At 35.7% G+C, this 22,025-nt stretch overlaps 1 protein-coding gene across 16 annotated transcripts in view; it reads right to left on the bottom strand.

The window, feature by feature from the left end:
* Nucleotides 1-22,025, bottom strand: part of LOC132161241 (kinesin-like protein KIF1A) — a 60,333-nt gene that overhangs the window by 18,267 nt on the left and 20,041 nt on the right. For 2 of the 16 annotated variants that reach the window (XM_059571164.1, XM_059571162.1), the window contains exons 14-31: nt 21,290-21,328; nt 14,381-14,583; nt 12,575-12,654; nt 12,407-12,482; nt 11,062-11,141; nt 10,868-10,974; nt 10,695-10,775; nt 10,162-10,342; nt 9,446-9,518; nt 9,221-9,311; nt 8,979-9,127; nt 8,701-8,879; nt 7,774-7,911; nt 4,894-5,205; nt 1,778-1,896; nt 1,313-1,419; nt 670-805; nt 43-205 (exon numbers count right to left, since the gene is read on the bottom strand). In XM_059571164.1, coding sequence (XP_059427147.1) covers nt 43-205; nt 670-805; nt 1,313-1,419; nt 1,778-1,896; nt 4,894-5,205; nt 7,774-7,911; nt 8,701-8,879; nt 8,979-9,127; nt 9,221-9,311; nt 9,446-9,518; nt 10,162-10,342; nt 10,695-10,775; nt 10,868-10,974; nt 11,062-11,141; nt 12,407-12,482; nt 12,575-12,654; nt 14,381-14,583; nt 21,290-21,328 — 2,314 coding nt within the window. The remainder of the gene's footprint in view (nt 1-42; nt 206-669; nt 806-1,312; nt 1,420-1,777; nt 1,897-4,893; nt 5,206-7,773; nt 7,912-8,700; nt 8,880-8,978; nt 9,128-9,220; nt 9,312-9,445; nt 9,519-10,161; nt 10,343-10,694; nt 10,776-10,867; nt 10,975-11,061; nt 11,142-12,406; nt 12,483-12,574; nt 12,655-14,380; nt 14,584-21,289; nt 21,329-22,025) is intronic. The other 14 variants (XM_059571167.1, XM_059571163.1, XM_059571173.1 and 11 more) reach the window with 10 other exon arrangements.

Here is a 22,025-nt window from a genome sequence, read left to right on the forward strand (position 1 = left end):
CGCTAGTGAAAACAGACTTCAGAACAGAACAGAGGAACGTACTTGAACTGGCAGAATATGTCTGCGTATTCTGCGGATATGCTTGATGCCTGCAGCACAGTAACTCTGAATGTAAAGACTTCTCCAATCCTCAAGTGATCCAGAGCACCGTCCAGTATGCCATCAAGACCAGTTTTGACAGGGCTGTCCAGCTCCTCTGGGTTAGCTATGAAAAGCACACGAATGAAAAGATGTCAAGTCAAAGAAATATGAAAGCTCCAAGGGATAGCTGATATGAGCTGGCATATAAATGCAGACGTTAGTAACACAAACTCAAAAGTTATGTTTATTACTTACACAGACTAACATTAATACTTTTATTCAGCAAAAAAAAAGAATTTGATCAAAAGAAGCATTAAAGACAAAAATGTTTTTTTTTAATGCTGTTCTTTCTATTCATCCTTAAAAAAAATTAAAAAATCATGGTTTCTAAAAAAAATATTAAGCTTTATAAAAAAATAAATATATAAATGTGATAAGAAATAATTTTTAATAAGAAGTTAAATTACAGTTTTTACTGTGTTTTTGGTGAAATTATTGTAGCCTTGGCGAGCATAAGACATTTAAAAAAATACCAATCCCAAACACAATTTTCATTTAATATGTTTCAGAATGTTTAATGTTTCTTACCTGCACAGGTATTATTGTTGACCTCATCTGCTGACAGTCCCATCTCTGCATTTTGGCCCTCACCCTCCACAATTCGCAGCTCTTCCTGAGAGACAGCAGCACGTGATAGACCAGAAGGACAGGACTCTGACTGGAACTGCTCAACAGGAAAGAGAAACACTTGACGTAAGTAAGACAAGATCAGCTTAGCTGGTCACAAGTGTACGTTGCTATGGTCCTCACACTTTTGGCCAATGAATTTACATGTTTTTTTTCCCATGACTTTACTATAATTTAAGAATAGAATTTTGAGAAAACAAATTTTTTTATTGAAAATCCACTAAAAACGAACTAGCTTAACTAAAAAAAAGGTTCATATTGGCTATACAAATGTTCGTGACTTTTTAATATTTCATTATTTTCAATAATTTACATTTTATTAATTAAATTACACTTTTATAGGACCATAGGAACTGCGTTGTGTTCTGAATACTGGTTCTCAGCATCTTTAAAATGCTATTATCATACTGGTCAACCAGCTTAACATGAAAAAACCATTAAAGCCAGTAAAAAGCAGCCTGGACTAGCATTGTAATTTAAGCTGGTAAGCTTGGTCTACCCTTTCTGTGAAATTGCTTCTTTATAAGTGTTATAATGTTAATACCTTCTCAAACTGCTGGTCTTCAAAAGAAATCTTGGCAGTGCCTGACTGTCTGACACCAGAGCCGTAGTCTGGTGCCTCTTCATCGGCTGGAGGAAAAACCAGAGCACCTTCACATCACTTCCTCAAGAAGTCACACACAGTTTGCCCTTCATACTGTACACGCATATCCCTCTGGTCTAAACACATTCTCTAACACCAAATACAATTATTTCCCCTTAAACTAAAGATACATCTACCGATATAAACATTTTTTTTTTTTAAATTGAATATTTAATGTTGCATGTTCATTTCCCCTGATATTACATTTGCATTACTACTATCATCAAACTTGAAATTAATCTTTAAAAACACCATTCATTTAAAATGGTTCATCATTTTGATACTAGACAATAAAAAGATACATTGAAATACGTGTCCCTCTACTCACCAGTAGGTTCTGAAAGACACTTGCAGTCCTAATCTTACCTGATATTGCCTGTACAGCTACTCTGAGGAAACCTTTGACCTCTCCCTTCTCATTAACTATGGCAACCCGATGGACCAAGGGCACAGGATAGAGCAGATTACTCAAATACACAAATGCCCTAAAGGAGAGAGGGAAGAAGAAAATGTGTTTCCAAGGGATTGACTGTAAAGCAAACAGGACAAACATAACATACAGCAACATACAGACACAAGCAGGCACTGCTGTGGCCCTGGACATGATTATTCCTCACAGATCAGGGTACATGATATGTACAGGAAGGTGTGAGTATTTGTATAAGATTTTGGGTAAGTTTAAGGAGCATGGGATTGAAGTGAAGTGAAATCTGAGACCACGTTGAAAATTGAGGATTACTTTTCTTTTAAAACTACAAAATGAAGAAAGGTTAAGGATTCTGGAAAATATAATGTACACTACAGCTCTAAAGTTGTTGTTGTAGAATGATTTCTGAAGGATCCCGTGACACTGCAGACTGGAGTAACATCTGTTGAAAATCCAGCTTTGCAATCTCAAGAATAAATGTAATTTTTAAATACATTACACAAATAGAAAACCGTTATTTTAATTGAAACTTTTTTTTAATGTATTTTAGATCAAATAAATGCAGCTCTGGTGAGCACACGTTCTTTCAAAAACAATAAAATATCTTCCCGACCCTAACCTTTTAACAGTAGTGTAAATAAAATATAGAAATAAAAGTAAATAAATACTTAAGATTCAATACTATTTCTACTGCAGGTCACTATTAAGCAAATGTGTAACACTGAATAAAAGTACATTTTGTATTAAAGGTCTAGTTTTCTTGCTTCCACACAAGATGTTTTGTAACTAAACTTTCTGAAAATCATGTTAATTGCTCAGCTCACCCTTTCACTCAAATTATTGTACTGTTAACATTATTTGCTAAATTAAAAATGTACAACATTTTTCCTAGTGGTCTCAAAGGTTAGGACTTCATTATATGTGTCAAATGTACAGACTACATGAAAGAACAGCGTTTGTGATTCAGTCTGTTTTTGAGTGAATGATTAGGGTATTTGGATTTGGATAATCCATAATCAGAACCAGAAATATGACTGTTTATTTAAAATCCAAAGACCCTAACTTTGGTTCTACCATCAAGCACTACATTGCCCATCCTCCACATGTAGACACTAAATGATACGGCAGTGCTGAACAAAAAAGAGGGTTTGGTAAGGTACAAAAAAGCATGCTTGTGACAAAAATGGTGAACGATGTGATAAAATGTAACAGTACTGGACACTGTGAGCGTGAACAGACAATACCATTAGCAAATCCCCCCAAAATAAAAGTAAATAAGATACTGCAAAGAAGTGGCCATACTTTTATAAATGTGCAGTGCATCGCACAAGCGCAACTTAAAAGAGTAAGCCAATTCATCAAAGGTTTCCAAGTAAAATCTCACAGAAAAGGTTAAAAATATGGCATATGATCTCACATGCCCAGAAGAGAGACAGCTGTGCTAGAAACCAGCTCTTTCATCTTGAGATATGTGAACTCTCGGAGTAACCAAGCGGCTGATTTACGGGAACCAATTAGTAAGTCATTAGATGAATAGCTATTTTCTCATTCATCAGACATTCATGCCATGTAACGGAAATCTGGTCTTGTTTGTTTCTGCGGTACACAAAACAAACAGCTAATATGAGTGTTTGGAGATAGCACTTCAAAGCTGACGGCCCCCTTTGAAGAAGTGATGCGGTGCATGTAAAGCTGGGACACAGACCTTGGCGTGATGTGAGAGCCATAGCTGCGCTGGGTGGTGCCGCTGACATCCAGCCAATTCTGATTTCAATTATCACAATCATTTGGCCGAAATGGAACCCAGAAGCTCAAGGTGTGTGTCTGCAGCAATCAGATGAAAGTCAAATGTATGATAATGGGGGAAGACGGGGTAAAGTCCAGACATGCTGACTGAAATCCAGGAATTCTTCCCATGGGAAAGACAAATCACATCTTTTTAACATTGTAGAGGTTTCTCCTACAGCAATGAGATGGAAATCAAGTGGAGACTTTCTACACAGATTTTTCATCAGACCAAAGACCCTGTCTTTGTCTCCTCAAGAGATCTCAGCAACATCACAAACAGATTTACCACAAGGGCCATTGACAAATAGTAGGTGCCAAGGCAAATAAAAGAAAAATATTTGAATTTTTTTGTTTAAAACACGTGCTCTCAATTCTTAGAAATGTATTCATATTGTTTCCACAAGATGACATAAGGTGTAACCATTAAATAAAAAGTATGCACATCTTAATAATTATTGGAAAGTATTTTAGGACAAACATCATGAATTATTAATTCATAAATATTTTTTTGTGCGTGTGTGTGTGTCGCATTACATAACCTGAACCAACCCATTACAGCCTAAAATAACTTAACCTTTTCATAAATATGTCAAATCATTTAACATGTTAATAGACTTTTTCACCTTGACACAAAGCCATGAGGGTCTGCAGGGGTCTCCTCTATATCTTATTTCCGGTTTTATTTCTGCATCTTAGATCACACCACATAACATTAATTTGTCGAAAAATGTTTTTCAAATTTAACAAAACAGATTAATTGTATAATATAATAATATAATATTATATAATAATAAATAATAAATATTATGCCAAGACACCATGGATTTTATATGATTTTAAAATGTATATTTAGAATATTATTACATTTTTAGATTTTCTTTTCCAAGTAGGCTTTCTTTTCCACCTCATAAACCCAGACACCAAAATCAACAGAGATCTCTGTATAATTTCCAATAAATAAATAAAAATCTCAAATTAACCATTGTCTCTAGTCCTTTTATTTCATAGCTCTACTGTAGGCCAATAACATTTGTATTTACTTTTATACTTCAAGAGATGTTTAGACAGTAATGTGTTTGTGTATAAATGTAAGCGCTGTCAGTATGCAAGCAAAATGTTCCAAGTTTAAGTGTACATATTCTATATACATTACAGTGTACACCTTGCAGTTTGTGTGAGTGCAATAGGCAGTTTAAAAGGAACAACCCAGTCTCAGTGTGAAAGAGCTAGTTTCCTTTTTCCAGCATGCTCCTGAAACCTCACCAACCTTCCTACTACACTGAACAATGGTGAGCGATCATAAAACGGGTCCTCAGCTTTGCCGGAGCTTCTGCAGAAATCTTCCTCATCATCATCATCATCATCCTCATCCTCCCCCTCCTCCTCTTCCTCAAAATCCGAGCATGGATCATCCGATAAGAAATCATCATCCAAGTCATCCAACTCTGTCCCCACCCTCTTGCCAGGCCATGACTGGACCAGCTCAGTAATTTCAGAGGTTGATGTGGGCTCAGAGGGGGTGGGGGAGGAGTTAGGGTCGCTCGCTTGCTCACTAAGGCATGTGGAGAAAAGGAGGTTTCTGGTGTAGCCAAAGACATGGGAGCCCAGTTAGTATGAGGGGCCATCTGTCTTTTTAGTTGTTTCTGTTCGCAAGTGGGTAATTAAACTCTTTCAATAGGCCAATAGCTGGGTCATGGGCATACAACACAAACACAGCCCAAAAAACCACTCATCAGTAATGTGAACAGCAGCCTGGAAAAGGATTCCATTAAGTTTGTCCAGTATTACACTGCCTTTCAAAAGTTTGGCTTTTTTAAAGAAATGAATACATTTTATTCAACAAACTGATGAAAATACACAGTAAAGACATTTATAATATCACAAAATATTTCTATTTTCAAGTCTGTTCTTTTGAACTTTGTTTTTATCCTTTCTTTTTATACATTCCTAACAAATATGGCACAACTGTTTTGTGACATTAAACACTGGAGTCATGTAAAAATTAAATTCAATTATTATTTTACAATATTACTGTTTTTATTTGATCAAATCAATTCTGGCTTGGTGAGTCTTCTTTCAAAAACATTGCAACAAACGTACCAACCCCAAACTTTTAAAGTTGCCATAGAATGCATTGATATAATATTTTAAACTCTTCTCTGATATCTACATAGAAGGTATGTGGCTTCGGTAAAGGCAAAAATTCTCCAGAAATGGTTTTACATGTCCATTTACAACCCTGGGATTTGTCCCTAGAATTAAATGGTCTGTTATTACCTTATTTGGAAGGGTTATGAATAATAATGTTGAGCTCTGCTCTGATTGGCTGTTTCACAGCGCGGTTCATTTCAGTAGCTCTCACAGCAAACAGATCTCTACTGTCCGGCATGAACGTTGGAGAGATTAGGCATCCAACCTTATGTGTTTGAGCCTGTATCAGACGAAGATACAGATTTCGAGAGATTTTGCAAGAATGTTTAACGTCCGTGGTATAAAAATGATCTCTGTGAGACGCTGACGGAGAGAACGAGGCTTGAGTTGTGAGTAAGGGCGCGGTCGCACCTCTGTGTTGCCAGATACAGCTGTTATAAGCATTTTGAACTTTTCTTTTTACACTTTTTTAAAGTCAGACGTTGCAGTTTAGGGTCAGCGATATCTTTATCTTAATTGCAAAAGATTTTAAATAATTTTGGATTATTTTTATTTTGCTCACACAAGATTTACATAAAGAGAAGGAAAGAATGGTGTTTGAGTCTAACAGTATGACATTACCATGTACAGAACTCTTATTATTCAACTATGCCAAGGTAAATACAGTTTTCCATTCTATGGCACCTTTAAATGGTAGTGTACATTTTATAGGCATAGTTCAACCAAAATCTAAATACTGTCATAACTTTCTCAAATAATATCATCATTATGTCATTCCAAATCTGTTTTCTTTTTGGAACACAAAATAATTTTAGCATTTTTGGATAATACTTAGAAAACTTAAAAAATATTTCTGCCAATATGTTCAAAGTAATGCAAGTGAATAAGGATGGGGAATGTCAAGCTCCAAAATAATAAAAAAAAAACACCATAAAAGTAAAGGCAGTTCGGTCACGAAACTGTCTTCTGACATCAGAAAATATCTTTGTGTGAGGAACAGATCAAAATCTTGTCCAAAAAAGTTTTTCATTGAAAAGGTTCACACACGCCCTAGCACTCCTAGGTGTATTCAAGAGAGAAGAAGTGATGTCTGGTTCGTGATGCATATCTTTTCATTGAATCGGTTGATGTAGTTCACAAAACCAGTCTAAATAATAATTACTCCCTTAAGCTACAGATCAAGCTAATGGAAGAGAAAAATGATCAGTGAATAAGCATTCAAAATCAGTTTGTCACGCAAAGCTATCATACATCTTGGAGATATGGTTCCAGTTTGCACATATTATAATTGCATGGAAAAGAGCAAAGTACATAATAATTTTTTTTTTTTTAAATCTCTCTTTTCAAGTTCTACAGAAGAAAGGAAGTCATACGGTTTTGGAACAACATAAGGGTGATAAAATGAGGACAGAATTTTATTTTTTTTATGAACTACTCTTTAAAGATCTAGTAAAGGCGAGGTTAAGAGCATGTCATAATACAGCTCTGAAGTAGACAGGGTAATGGGAAGAGTGTGACCTAATTTGAAAGTGCATGGAAAATCGATTGAATTTTTTTCTGAATAAAGCAGCATAAAGAATCTTGCACTCTTAAAAAGCATGTGGGCAATAACTCTGGACTTATTCCTCAGAGGAATTAGCAAATTTACATATATCCTGTAAAGATCAGCTTTAACCATAGCTTATTACATTTTAATTACATGTGTATTATATTACATATTATTGGACTTTCTCATTCAAGCAGTTTCTCAGGCCTGCAAGATGCTCTGCTATTACAATTACAAAAACACGATGAGAATTGTTAATTTCGATCTGCATTACAGAAATTAATTCACTTTCAATGGGCCATTCAAATGAAACAGTTTGAAGAGAAATCGGACAGGAATGTTGTTGATCATGTGGTATTTATCTTATAGTAGTCAGAGAGTGCAGGGGCGTTTCGTACTAAACACCAGCGGGTCTGTCTAGCCATGCACTGATGCAACCTTAAAACTTACCTTCCAACCAGACGGAACCAGGGAAACCGGTCGTAGAACGGATCGCCTCCAGTCAGCACACTGTCACAGTCTTCAAGAGCATTGCCAGGCACTTCAGCAGCACGATCATACATCTCTCTCATCAGATCCAGCCTCTGCCTGCAGGGGGCAGCATTACACATCACTAGTCATGTAAATACTGGCTATAATATGAAACCCAAGGTGACTCAAAGTGTCGATTTTTAGTGCAGGTAACAGATTGTATTGTTGTTGTCCTGTAATAACGTGGCTTCATTATTTTTAGCTACTTTCCAAAAACCTTTTATATACCTTTTGTGGTTTTATCCAAATCTTAGACTTTGAATCCTAAAATATCAAATAATGATTATTACTGTATATCTGTAAAACTATCAAAATAAAACAAAACATGAAATACCTAACAATTTCAATAATTACTGTGTGAAAATTCTTCATAAACACGACAACAACACAAAATATGACTGTCCCTCAGTGTTTGTGAAATTTCCATCACAACAAAGAATAAAATTATAAATGTAGTAGGTACCAAAGAGTCAAAAGTGTCTGTAAAGAGCAGACTGAGATGAAATATATGACATGTGAAGAAAATCAAGAAAAATCTAAATGGGCCATTGAGCCAGGATACTTAAAATGCTAACTATGAAATTAGCTTTAGCAAAACAGAGGTGTCCATTTTATTTAAAAAAAAAAATAATAATAATAATAACAATAATAAAAATAAAGTGTTTAAAACATCAAATAAACCAGTAATTTTGATATGTTGTGGAAATAGAATTAGTTGGTTCATAAAATAATCTCCTGTAAAACCTGCCCACTGTTGGATACTGACAGTTCACAAATTAAATAATTTAGTGAAATTATAAATAGCCTTATCTGCTTTACAGAAGTTTATTCTCTAAAAAAAATTACCTGAGCTTCTCCAGGGTCCAATAATGTGTGGCTCCATTTTTATGATCTTGAGCTTCTACAGCCACAATGGTGCGAGGGAATGGACTTTTCTCGCGGTCTTGAGCTATCTCGGGTGGTAACAGGTCAGGCGGAAGTGGAGAGTAAAGCGTGTCTGTCAATAACACGAACTGGAACTGAACCTGTAAGTGACATTAGGCAAAATCAATAAAGATGCTGTCATATATTTTATAGGTTTAGCAGAGTGGTGTAGTTCTTTATAATCTTTCTAAAGCTTTCACCTTCTTCTTTAGCTCTACGCTAATGGCATTGGCCTCCTTGAGGAAGATGGCATTCCCCCAAAGAAGATCTCTGAGAGATGTGAACTGATAACATCTCCATTTACGGAAAGCCCACAGTGCCAGTTCTGTCTCCCTCTCAGTCCATTGCACTATGGGTATAAGAGATAGAAATACAGGAGGCTCCGTTATTTAAACAGAGTCATTGTGATTAGTTCCAGTTTTGCCATTCACAATCTAGTCACCTTCCTCCTCAGGTCCTTCATCTTCTTCTGCTGCATCAGGGTAATAACGATCTACCTGCTTCTGCAGGGCTTCTAACCTGCTCTCATAGTCCTGTAAAAGACATAGAGTATAGTGAAATTTCAACTCTAAAAAAGTATCATATCATACCTAATTGTAAAGTTATGAGTATAGAGGGGAAACGTTTTATTTTAAACTCTTTACATGATGTTGTTTCCGCCACTTACTAATCTTTGTTGCTCCAGTAGATTGTTGGCCTCTTCTCTCTCTTTGCGATACTGATCCTCAAGTTCCTGAAGTCTATACAAACAAAATGCTGATTACTCTGACAACACAATGTCATATCTTAAAGGGGTCATATGACGCGCATGACTTATGACGCGTATGACATATATGATGTTTTTGGAGTGTTACAATTTGCCTAGCATTTATATGATCCGTAAAGTGGCAAACACAAAGAGATATTCTTTATAAAAGTTAAGACTCATCCATGTCTTCTTAAAATACCTAATTTAAACACCCCCCCCACAAATCTACATCACTATGTGGGAATATTTGCATAACACCACCCAAATCAATGCACAAAGAATGAAGTCAGCACTATTATTCTCGCTATTCTCTCTGTAGTATTGTTGCTGCTGTCATGTCGTGGAGACGCTGTGGGTTTCTAAATATGGTAAGGGGCAAAACATTTCCATCACACGCTTGAGGTATTCGGCCAGTCAGAATGCACTGTTCAGAACAATGAGCTTTGCAAAAAATCAACGTGTTTCAGTAAGGTGGAGCAACAATAATTTATGGCATGTGGAAAATTTTGTGTTCTTTCAACCTTAAACCGCTTAAACACGCTACATTAAACCAAATACACCAAATAATGTTATTTTCAGCAACATCATATGACCCCTTTAAACTTAATCTTGAATTTCCGTCATGTTTCCTTTACCTCTGATCCATTTCCTGTTTCATATCAATGCCCTGTTTCTCCAGGAGTTCTCTCTGAGCAAAGGCCCAGTCTACAGGCTCCATTGGCGTCTCAGCGCAGGGGGTTCGTTCACGTTCCTGACGAGCCTGCTCTGGATGGTTGAAGCGGAACACATGGCTCTTACCCAAAATGATTCGGTTTCCTACGAAAAAAAATAAAAATGAATTAGTCAATATGAAAAAAATAATAAATTACACAGATAGTTTCATTCTACACAGATATGCATAAAAGCATTTAGGCAAAATGGCATACCAATTTCAAAAATAATTTTTTAAATGTTAGTTTATTATCATGACAAATTTATAAATAAATCAAATAATAAATATATTAATGAATAAAATCATAAATAAATAATTTCATAAATTCAATTAAATGAAATGGAAAAAAATATAAAAATGTTTTAAATAAATAAATAAAAATAGCTACATTATTGGAACCAACCCATAATACTTTTAAAAAGAATTGTAGCAGGTGAGGGAAAAGTGTAAGCAGACCTGATCTGAGAACAGTGGGTTCTGTTACTCTCTTTCCATTGACATAAGTTTCTGCTCCCTCACACGGCTCAAGAATGACGGCTGTAAAAACAGGAAGAACAGCCATAAGGACTGTGGGATATACTGTATATGTGTATGAGTATGTGGGATTGCAAAGTGCATCATTAAAAAACCTTCTCCTGTAGGTCCAGTGGTTCTGGTGAAAGTGCAGTGTTCCTCTTTGATGAAATGACCACTCAAAACAATGTCCTGCCTTCTGCTGGCATCTTCTCTCCCCACCCTGAGCACAGCAACATAACAGACACCTTAGTACTAAATCTATTGAACAGAAGAATGTGTGAAATAAGAAGCTTGGACTGGCACTAACCTGGTAATTCCATCTTTGATGTAATACAGGAGACATTCAGACATCAAAGGATCTTCATTTAGATTCACCAGGTGGGGTGTCTATAATCAGGACCCAATTAATTCAAAATCAGCATTATAGGTTTTGTATTTAATGAAATACCAATGCTTGCAAGGCAGCAACTGAATAGTCTAAAAGTTTTAGGTAAGTTTAGGTTTTAGACTTTGGTTCTGTGTTTTGTGTTTAATACTAAATGCCACAGTAATGATGGACTGCTGTTGTCATTACAATGAGAAGGCATCTTGTTTTCTGTCAGTTTTGTACTAGAATCAATACCTTCATTGCACAGATCTCCAACTATAAATGGATATAGTCAGCATTAAATCGTCTTTTCTTCCTAATGTAATGTATATCTGTGTAAATGGCTTCTTGAACGAGAATTAATGTATGGCAAGACTTTTTGCTTTTTCCCATTGGGAATTATTTGGATCTTTGGATTACGTGTTAATTGCTGAGACAATCTTTATGCAAACAGATGTAAGAAAGAAGACCAATCACTAATATATACACTGTACATATATTGTATATAAGTTTTTTAAAACTTTTTTTTTTTAAACATTTTAAAGTATGAATCACAGGGGCAGAAAAGAGGCTGAAACTGTCTTAAAAAAAGTCTGCATATGTTTAATACTTGGAATCAATGGTTTAAAACAAACTCGAGACAAAATATCTGAACAAAACACATCTGAGTAGCGCTGCCTTGTGAGCACTTTCAAAATGTATTGTATGTAGAAAACCTTTTAAAAGAGGAAAATAAGATAAAAGTAAAACAATTATAGTAAGACAGCTGTCTTTACATCAAGTCTCAAAATCCATGAAAATGCATGCGATTAGATTTAGATATCACCAAATTGCATAAGATTCCAGACAGGAAAGCCTTTAAAAAGCATCATGTGGTCATGGTGCGTGAGATCTGAAAAGTGCTTTAAAGTTTACTATAAAGACTAGAAGGAACTGCAGCATATCAGCATTCATTTCAGAGAGTAATAAGCAACAGTTCCTTAAAAAAAAGATCACAGACTCATTTAAAAGAGCTCTGATGGGGAAAACACAAAGAGGTAAGTTAAAAGAAACTGAGAGGAGCGATCAGGATGAAACCACACAGTATCCATGGCAACCAACCTCATTGGGAGAGAACAGCCCAACAGTGTCTATAAAAACGGGCTGAGGTTTTCTCTGTGAGGGCTTCCAGAAGAGAATGTAAAGACATTTACAGGCTTATTTTGTTATTTGAGCAAACATATTAACCTTAATTTGTGGTCCACCTGCACACGGTTTCTCCCTACAGCCTTTATAACATCTTTACCTTCTTTGGTGAAAAGACTCCAACAGTTCCTCCATCCTCACGCATGGCCACACCCATCTCGGCCAGCAGTGCTTCTCTGTGAAAACCAATTTAAAGATGCTTTTAATACGTTAACTTATACAGAACATAAAACTGCTTTAAAATCACATAAGGATTCATTAAACACACCTGTCCATTCTGATGGCCTCTGTGCGGCGAAGCTTCTCTTCCCAGGTTTCATTGAGCTCGGCGATAATTTTCTCTGTTTCCTAAATTGTCAATACAAACAATATCAAGTTAAAATATGCCACCAAATCTATGGTAGTTTTGGTGAGACTTACAGTATATCCTTAGACAGCAAAAGTCAATTTAGTTTTGGGGGTAAGGTAATATGGTAAAATATTTTGAATTAAAGAGTTAATACACTGTAACTTTCAGACCTTGAAACTCTGCCATAAAAAAAAGAAAACTTTCTCAGTTTTATTTATTGAAACAAAAACCTCACGAATGCCTCATTCTGGAATCAACATTATAAAATAATATGAATGAAAACATGAAAACACGAGCGCATTTTCATCCATTTCAATGGTAGGGGTTTGATTGGTTTATGGTTAAAATCCGCCATCTTCACTAAAAGATGCTCATTTCTTCAACCAGTCTCTTTTGAACCAATCACCATAAATGGCATGTGATCAACAGATTCCATTTACATAAAAGCTTTAAGGCTGATTCTCACTGCACCATTAGAGTCTGACAAACAGCAACAGATATGTTTGTCGGATTTTGTAGAATACACTGTTGCTGTGTATCAGTATTACCAGTATCAGCATCAGCTGCTGTTGGTCTGTGTTTGTGTTTGCCAACTGAACATGTTCATTCGAGGTATGTTGGATCATGGAATGTCTGAGATGTGACTGTATTCTGGTGGTATTATTAGGTGTTGGTCTGCATTTGTTGGTACACACTGGTAAATTGTTCCAGTTATGTAGGCAATGTTATTTTAGTATTATTTACAGTACAGTAAATTATTGTAAAACCTGACAGATTTTTGCCTTCAAAACATGATTTCATTTCATAATGTTAATGAAACAAGCAGGTGGTTGCTCTGAGCACAACAAATATCATATTTATCCACTTTTAACTTTAATATTTGGTATGTCCACCTTTTGCAGCAACTACAGCAGCACATCTCTCTGGCATAGTGTCAATATATTACCTGAGGACTTCAACACTAATGTTATCTTCCTGCTTTCTGCAGCTCAAGCCAATGGCTTTCCATTGAATGTACAAGATCTATCCAGTTTATTTTCTAACTCACCCCAAAGGGATCAATGTCCAGACTTTGAGGGGGCCGGTCAATCATTTTCAATGTTCCACCAGATTCCTTCCATCGCAGGTAGTTCTGGCAATAGTTTGTTTTATGGGTACTGTAATGGCCAATTCAACAAAAACAACTGAAACCTCTTATACATGACAAGTTTTCTAATAATTTTGGCCATCACTGTATATGACTGTAGCATTTATTAATATTTAATAAATTAGCGTTTATTTTTATATTTTAATTTTTAATTGTAGTTTTTGTAATGGTGCTATGTGATTTTGTCATTTTTATCAGCTTTTTTATATTTCAATTTAGATTTAATTTACTTCAGTTTTAGTATTAGTCAAAAAATTAGTAAAAAAGTAAAAAAAAGTAAAAAAATTAAAAAATTAAACTTATTTTATTCAGTTAGTTGCTAAAACAACATTTCTTACTTCTATTTCTATTGTATATTATTCAAGCTTTATTTCAATTAGTGAATTTTTTTTTTATAGATTAAGTTAATAACAACAGTACTGCACGTATTAAACAGTAACACTAAAGGGGGAAATTATTTTTAATTTAAAAAAAATTACAAGCCCTTTAATCTGAAGTTGTAACGCAAATGTTTGTCAGATTTATATTTGAAGGATTTCAGCCAGTGTTATCAGGGTTTCATGCTTTATGCCAGTCACCTTGAGTCTCTCAATGGCTTCCTCGCTCCCTGGGCTGAACATGATGCGATCATGGAGGTTGCTGATGGAACCAGCCCGGCTGGACAGGGCGGAGAGAGATGGAGAGGGGCTCATCCCCGTCATAGCATTGGTCACTGTGGAGAGATCACCTCTTTGATTGACAGCTTGGCCACTATTGTTATTGTTCTTGTAATCGGATACGTCTGTCGGGGAAGGGGGAGAGAGGTGCAGGGGTGGGGAGAGGGAGAGGGCAGGGGGTGACAGACACAGAGTACAGAGAGAAGCAGACAGAAAAGGATGAGCAGAAGGAAGAAAAGGTAGAGAAAAGAAGACAGAGAAAGAGATGTAGCTTGAAATTAATTTGAATTCAGAGACCCAGAAATTTCACATGTGAGGAGAAACGCCCAAGATAGAAAGAAAGAACAGACAGTCACAGCCCAGTAAAGGGAACAAGCAGAAATAAAATAAAAGCTCTAGCGCAGAAACCCGGCAGCACAGAGACACGCCAGCCATCAGCGAGTTTACAGCGTTACACACCGGCCATCCAATGACTGCAACCTGAGAGCCACATCTGAAAAATTTAACAGGCATGCATGCATTGATCTGGGCTGTTATTTGACACCGGGGTCTTATATTTGTTAGTGTACATTGAGCAAAATGATGTTAGTCCATTCAAGCAACTAAATGCCAATCCTTTATTGGTCTTAAAGGAATAGTTCAGCCAAAATTTAAAATTTTTTCATAAATTGCTCTCACTTATTAAAGGGTCATGACATTGATTTTTTAGAACATGTGAGGTCTTTGTACCATTAAAACATCCTGCAGGTTTCATAGCTTAAAAAGTCCTCCTTCATTGTAAAAAAAACTGAAAAGCCTTAAAGGACACGCCCCTTAAGGGGCCATTCATGCCGCACGTGGAAAATACTAGGCGCACCGCTTTCTGTTTTTTTCCAAAGCATTCGGGCGCTTGCTCTCCGGAGGTGTCTTTCATTGATAAGCAAGCATCACCTGCGCTCTCCAGCAAAGGATAAATGGATTCGCAGCTTGCAGTAGCTCTGCTACTAAATTGATTTAAAAATGGTTATCCCTGTACAGCTATGATCAGCTGTTCCTTCATCTTGGCTTAGCTTTCAATGTTGTTACGGGGAAAGATCAAGCTGATTGGTTGGTTCTTGTCATATGACCCGTAGTGCGCTTGCGGCATTCTGAAATGTTTAAATGTTTTTATCTCAATGCAGCATGGACGCACCTGGAAAAAATGAGCGCATCACACCGTGCGCACATGCTATGTGTCTACATTTGAAATAACGAATTTGAGTTTGCAAAAGATGCGATATGTGACCGGCCCCTAAAACAGGTCATTTTAGACAGAGGGCCAGTATAAGGGTATTTTTCCACATATTTATTTGTATGTTTGGGGGGCAAAAAACATTATCACCATTATAAGTAAACCTCAAGGAACATATTAAATAATAACAAAATCCATGTCATGACTCCTTTAAACTACAATTTTCTTTTTTTCTCTGCAATACAATAGACCTTAGTCAGCGTTTTATTTACATTTCATCAGGAATGAAAACAAGGCTGTGAGTGGTGACTAAATGGTGAATATTGACAGACTAAACTATCCCTTTAAATATGCATGATATCACCAATGGAGCTTTGGGGCTTGAGGTTATACTAAAATTATATCTAAACTACATCTACAGTATTGATTCAATACCTAAGAAAATGTTGTTAACACTTTATTTTAAGGTGACCTTGTTACACATTACATGTACTTACTATTACAATAACAACCAATTATGCATATTTACAAGTAATCCTAACCATTTAGTAAGTACATGAAGTTAATATATATTACGCAGTACTTACATGTATAATAACACTGTAACAAGAACACCTTAAAATAAAGTGGAACCAAAATGTCTTAATGAAAATATGCACTACACAGATTTATTTTTTTTGTCTAAATAAATGCTGTCTATAGAGAATGCTATTGCTATTTTAGCCTATAGATCTTTTTTTATATCCTTAATGGTATCTAGGCCCAGCTCTCATACTAATTAACATACATTTTTATAAGCAAATGTTAACTGTAGCACATTAGCAATGAGCTCATATTTCTGCTTAAAGCCAGTGACTCTAATTCCCATTATCTCTAACCAGAGCGATCGTCATCACTGACCAGAGACAAAAAAATTCCATTAGCAGCTCCATTATGCTCTCGTGAAATCCATTTACAATGAAACAACTTACATCCTACATCTGAGTTACAAAACAACATTCACGACTCTCACACCGGAAATATCCTCCCACGATTCTCACTGCCAGGATTTCATATAATAGCCACCTATCCAACCACTAAATATCACATATCCCTAGCTGAACATTTATGCTAATACCATGCGAAATGTAATACGGGATATAATAGCTAAATAAACATATATTCTACAGAGAGTTTGGCTTTGTAATTTCTCTATAACCTTCGCACAGTAACATCTCTTAGCTCTGACAGTGCTGCTATGGCAACAGAGCGCTTATGCTGTGCTACTACACTCCTAAGAGAGCTACAAGGCAAGTATCTTGGGTAAAACGTGAGAAGACGTGGCTTCTGGTGACAGATGACTAAACACAATAGATGGAGACTGAGGATTCTATGCATATGGCAGCTGATATGAAAGGATTACATAATGCACATTAAAGAAAGGCACTTCTGCTTATATTTTCTGCTTAAGGCAGTGCTCTGTGCCAAAGCATGCAAGGCTTAAGATTAACTAAGCTTTTTCGCCTCTCAACATCATGAATCTGTCTTAGAATAATGGCTGCATCACGCACCCATCAAATGGGATCAAAGAGGAACTAAAATGTTTTTCACCACTGGCCAGTGACATATCTTACAGTGCAAATAACCAATCTTGTTTTAGCAAAGGCTATTTACACAATACTTCACACAATATTACACATTTAATTCTTCCATGGTACAAATAGAATAGAATTTCTGTTCATTCTTTGTACTCAATGTTGTCATTGTTAACTAAGACTAAAAAGAACTAACTAATTATTAAAAATATAAAAAAAACTAACGAAATCAACTAAAAATATAAAGAATAGTTTTCGTTAATTACTGTTAAATACAGCTGAAGTAAAATAAAATGTGTGATGCTAAACTTTTGTTTAAGTAAAAGTACTAGAGTACTAAGTACTCTAATTACTTATAACTGGTTCAAAAAACTAAAAATAAAATAAAATTTTGAAAATCACACAACAAAAATCACTGAAACCTGCAAAAAACTACCTAAAAATTTAACTGACAATATAACAATAACTAATTCAAAATATCAATAAGTAATGTAATAGTATTTAAATAAAACTAAAATAACATTGGTGCCAACAAGATTTTTTTTTTTTTTTTTTTTTTTTGATTTGCTGTAAATAGCATCTACTTTCTCTTAAATAGTTGCTGCCAATCTGAAAATTATTATCTTGGTTTGGAAAAACTGGGCATGATTGTATTCCTCATCACCTGTTAGCAAAACCCTGAGGAAAGACATGCTATATCAAGTCCATTTCACAAAGTTGTACTTTTATCAAGTAACAGAAAAAAGCACTTAATGTGGCAACATCTAAATTCATCCATCGCACCCAAAGATAAACTGCAGTGCTTTACAAATATAGGACAGGAAGAGCTAATAAACTTATTACTGTATCTAAACCAACAACATGTTTATTAGATCCTGTACCCACTAAATTACTGAAGGAGTTGTTACCTGTAGCCGAAGAACCGCTTCTCAATATTATTAACTCGTCGTTATCTTTAGGTCACGTCCCAAAACCATTCAAGCTGGCGGTTATTAAGCCTCTTATTAAGAAACCAAAACTAGATCCTAGTGAACTGGCAAATTATAGGCCTATTTCAAATCTTCCATTTATGTATAACATAGTAGAAAAAGTCTGCTCAACTGAGCATCTTCCTGCACAAAAATGATCTGTATGAAGAATTTCAGTCAGGTTTCAGGCTCCACCATAGCACAGAAACTGCACTTGTTAAAATTACAAATGACCTGCTTCTTGCGTCAGATCAAGGCTGCATCTCATTTCTAGTTTTACTTGATCTTAGTGCTGCGTTCGACACCATAGATCATGACATACTCATAGATCTATTACAAAACTATACAGGTATTCAAGGGCAGGCTCTAAGATGGTTTAGATCCTACCTGTCCGATCGCTACCATTTTGTTTACTTAAATGGGGTGTCATCTCATTTATCATCAGTAAAATATGGAGTGCCACAAGGATCCGTCATAGGTCCCCTTCTATTTTCAATATACATGTTGCCCCTTGGTAATATTATTAGAAAATACGGAATTAGCTTCCACTGTTATGCTGATGATACTCAGCTATATATCTCAACGAGACCAGATGAAACCTCTAAATTATCTAAGCTAACAGAGTGTGTTAAAAATGTAAAAGATTGGATGACCAATAATTTTCTCCAATTAAATTCGGATAAGACAGAGATATTAATTATTGGACCAAAAAACACTACACAGACTCTTGTAGATTACAATCTGCAACTAGACGGATGTACTGTTACTTCTTCTACAGTCAAAAATCTGGGTGTTATATTAGACAGCAACTTGTCTTTTGAAAATCATATTTCCAATGTTACAAAAACTGCATTCTTCCATCTTAGAAACATTGCCAAGCTACGAAACATGTTGTCTGTTTTTGATGCAGAAAAGCTAGTTCATGCATTCATGACCTCTAGACTGGACTATTGTAATGGACTTCTAGGTGGTTGTCCTGCTTCTTCAATAAACAAGCTACAGGTAGTCCAAAATGCAGCGGCTAGAGTCCTTACAAGGTCAAGAAAATATGATCATATTACCCCAATTTTACAGTCTCTGCACTGGCTACCTATTAAGTTCCGTATCAGTTACAAATTATCATTACTTACCTATAAGGCCCTAAATGGTTTAGCTCCTGCGTACCTAACTAGCCTTCTACCACGCTACAATCCATCACGCTCCCTAAGGTCACAAAACGCTGGACTTTTGGTAGTTCCTAAGATAGCAAAGTCCACTAAAGGAGGTAGAGCTTTTTCACATTTGGCTCCCAAACTCTGGAATAGCCTTCCTGATAATGTTTGGGGAGACACACTCTCTCTGTTTAAATCTAGATTAAAAACACATCTCTTTCGCCAAGCATTTGAATAATGTATCTTAAATTGTGAGTATAGTTGTATCTGATCAAATGTGCATTCTTATTCTTTAGCTTGGGTTAAACTAATTAATTTTACTAAATTACAGCAGATATGCTAATGATGTCTCTATTTGTTTCTATGTTTTGCCACGGGATGATTTACACAAGCTCCAGTCTGGATCCAGAACACCTGAGAAGAGATGATGCTGACCCTCAGAGGACTCCAGATGATGCTGACCCTGAATCAACAACAGAACTAACAAATATTGCTACAAGTGTGACTGCATCATATAATAACTATTAATTATTAAGAATATTAATAATGTTCATCATCTGGCTGACTACGACTTGTATAAATTTTTCTACAAATCCTGTCATACGTGCACAAACTGACAGTCACCTATTACTAAATATTGTAGAAACATAATTTTCTGTAAAGTTGCTTTGTAACGATTTGTATTGTAAAAAGCGCTATACAAATAAACTTGAATTGAAACTTGAATCTAAATTAACTGTAAATCAAGTTATGACAAATTACATACTCCAACAGAAGACATTTTTATGGATTAATTAAGGCAGAAATGGTACCTTGATGTAACAATTGCAGATTTTTCAATGACATGTTTAGTTGAATTGAAGCTTTAAAAGCGAGTTGTGTTACATAGGATATTAAGAAGCATTAGTTTTGATGTTTGGCTGTTAATAAAGCTCCAGCTAGCAAGCTTCAGAGAACACAAGCTGTCACTCAAACACACATCTATAAGCCCCTCCCACTGCGAAATACAAGCAGACATAAGTCTTTCACCCATGTCTTTAACAACCGTAGCAGTGCATATTAAACTGAAGTGTGATTTTTACATAGTGTGCCAGAAGTATTCAGACACAAGTCATACTTAAAAAAGAATGAATTTTCTTGCATTAGATTACAAAAGTTTGCACTATGTATTGTAAAGAAAAGTAGCACATTGCACATGCAGATGCCACTTCGTTTGATACATCGTCATCTAACTAATTAACTAATATGACAGATAAGTGGATGAGTGAGATCAATTAGTTCATAAGTGTGACATAACATTGATCCTGCTCTGCATTAAGCCAAAAGAGAAACATAACAAAAAGAGAGGGTGAAAAGAGAGAGGAAACAAACAGCCCTGCAGCACCAGACTAGATAAAGCAGCTTTCAGCTCAGGAATCACACTATAGCAACCAGGGTTAGAAAAAAGCAACAACCAAATAATCACAATATATCAATACCAACTCCAAAAATGGCATTTTGGTAATAATCATTTAGACTGTATTATGTTTGTACATTACAAATGTAACTTTCCTAATATCTACATTATTTATAATATTCCAAATATTAGATACTAAATAAATAGTAAATACAGAATTGTTGTTGTATAATTTATATTCTATAAATATATATAATGGTATAATTGTTACTGGCAGTTATAAAATCTGGTTAATATATTTACAACTACACAGAGAAATGACCACAAAATAGTTTGACAGCCTTTAACAGACAAACATTTATGGCTTTCATGCGATATGACTAGAAATGGCTCTGATATGATTTTTGCATGATTGAGAGTATGATTTTTCTCTCAAACCCTTGAATGGACCCTGAGGCTGCAGAGATCTGCTTTATCTATAAAAACTGCAAAAGCATCGAAGAGAAAGTGAGATGTAGCCCAAGAAACACACATTTCAAACCAGCAAAATCTTCAACTGGCCCCCGAAACGCTGAGAGAGAACGACAAAGAAGGAACAAGAGTAAGAGGAATAAAAAAGCCATAACATTTAACACAAGAAAACGAGAGAAAGGAAAGTGAGACGAACTGTTTGACACAAAAAGACTAAAAGCTTAGAGGAAATTCTGAGTCTAATTTAGACTTTTCAAAGTCACTTGACACTGAATTGTACCAAACCCAGAGGGCTGGACTCCAGATCGTCTGTTCTAAGGAATTTCCCCGCTGGGATCACCATCGAGAGACGATAGGATGAGAAAAGAAACGAGTGATTAGAAGAAATAGAGTTAGGAGTGCACAGGGAAGAGTTGAGGACCCAGTGAATCAATGTGAGTGGTTTAAAGAGTGTTCAATTTAATCTGCATGTGTGTGGTAACTAACAATTTATAATTAATTTTAACTATCCATAATTATATATGCAACTCTCTTACATCCTAAGAGAGACATAAGAGCTCTGTTCCAAAACCTTTCAAGCTGCTTGCTGCCTACTACCTACAGTACATACTGTAGGCAGCTGCCTAATAAGGCAGCATTCATTGACTGTAATGGAATATCAAAAGTGACCAATTTTAAATACTTTATGTTGACAGCAAGTTTGCGTGGTGCAATAATAGTGCTCAACACTGACACTCAAACTGATGTTAAAGTTTGATGTAAGCATCTTGCTAAGCTAACGGTTTAGGTTATGAGGT

This window comes from Carassius carassius, chromosome 17, assembly GCF_963082965.1.
Source record: "Carassius carassius chromosome 17, fCarCar2.1, whole genome shotgun sequence".
Taxonomy (NCBI): domain Eukaryota; kingdom Metazoa; phylum Chordata; class Actinopteri; order Cypriniformes; family Cyprinidae; genus Carassius; species Carassius carassius.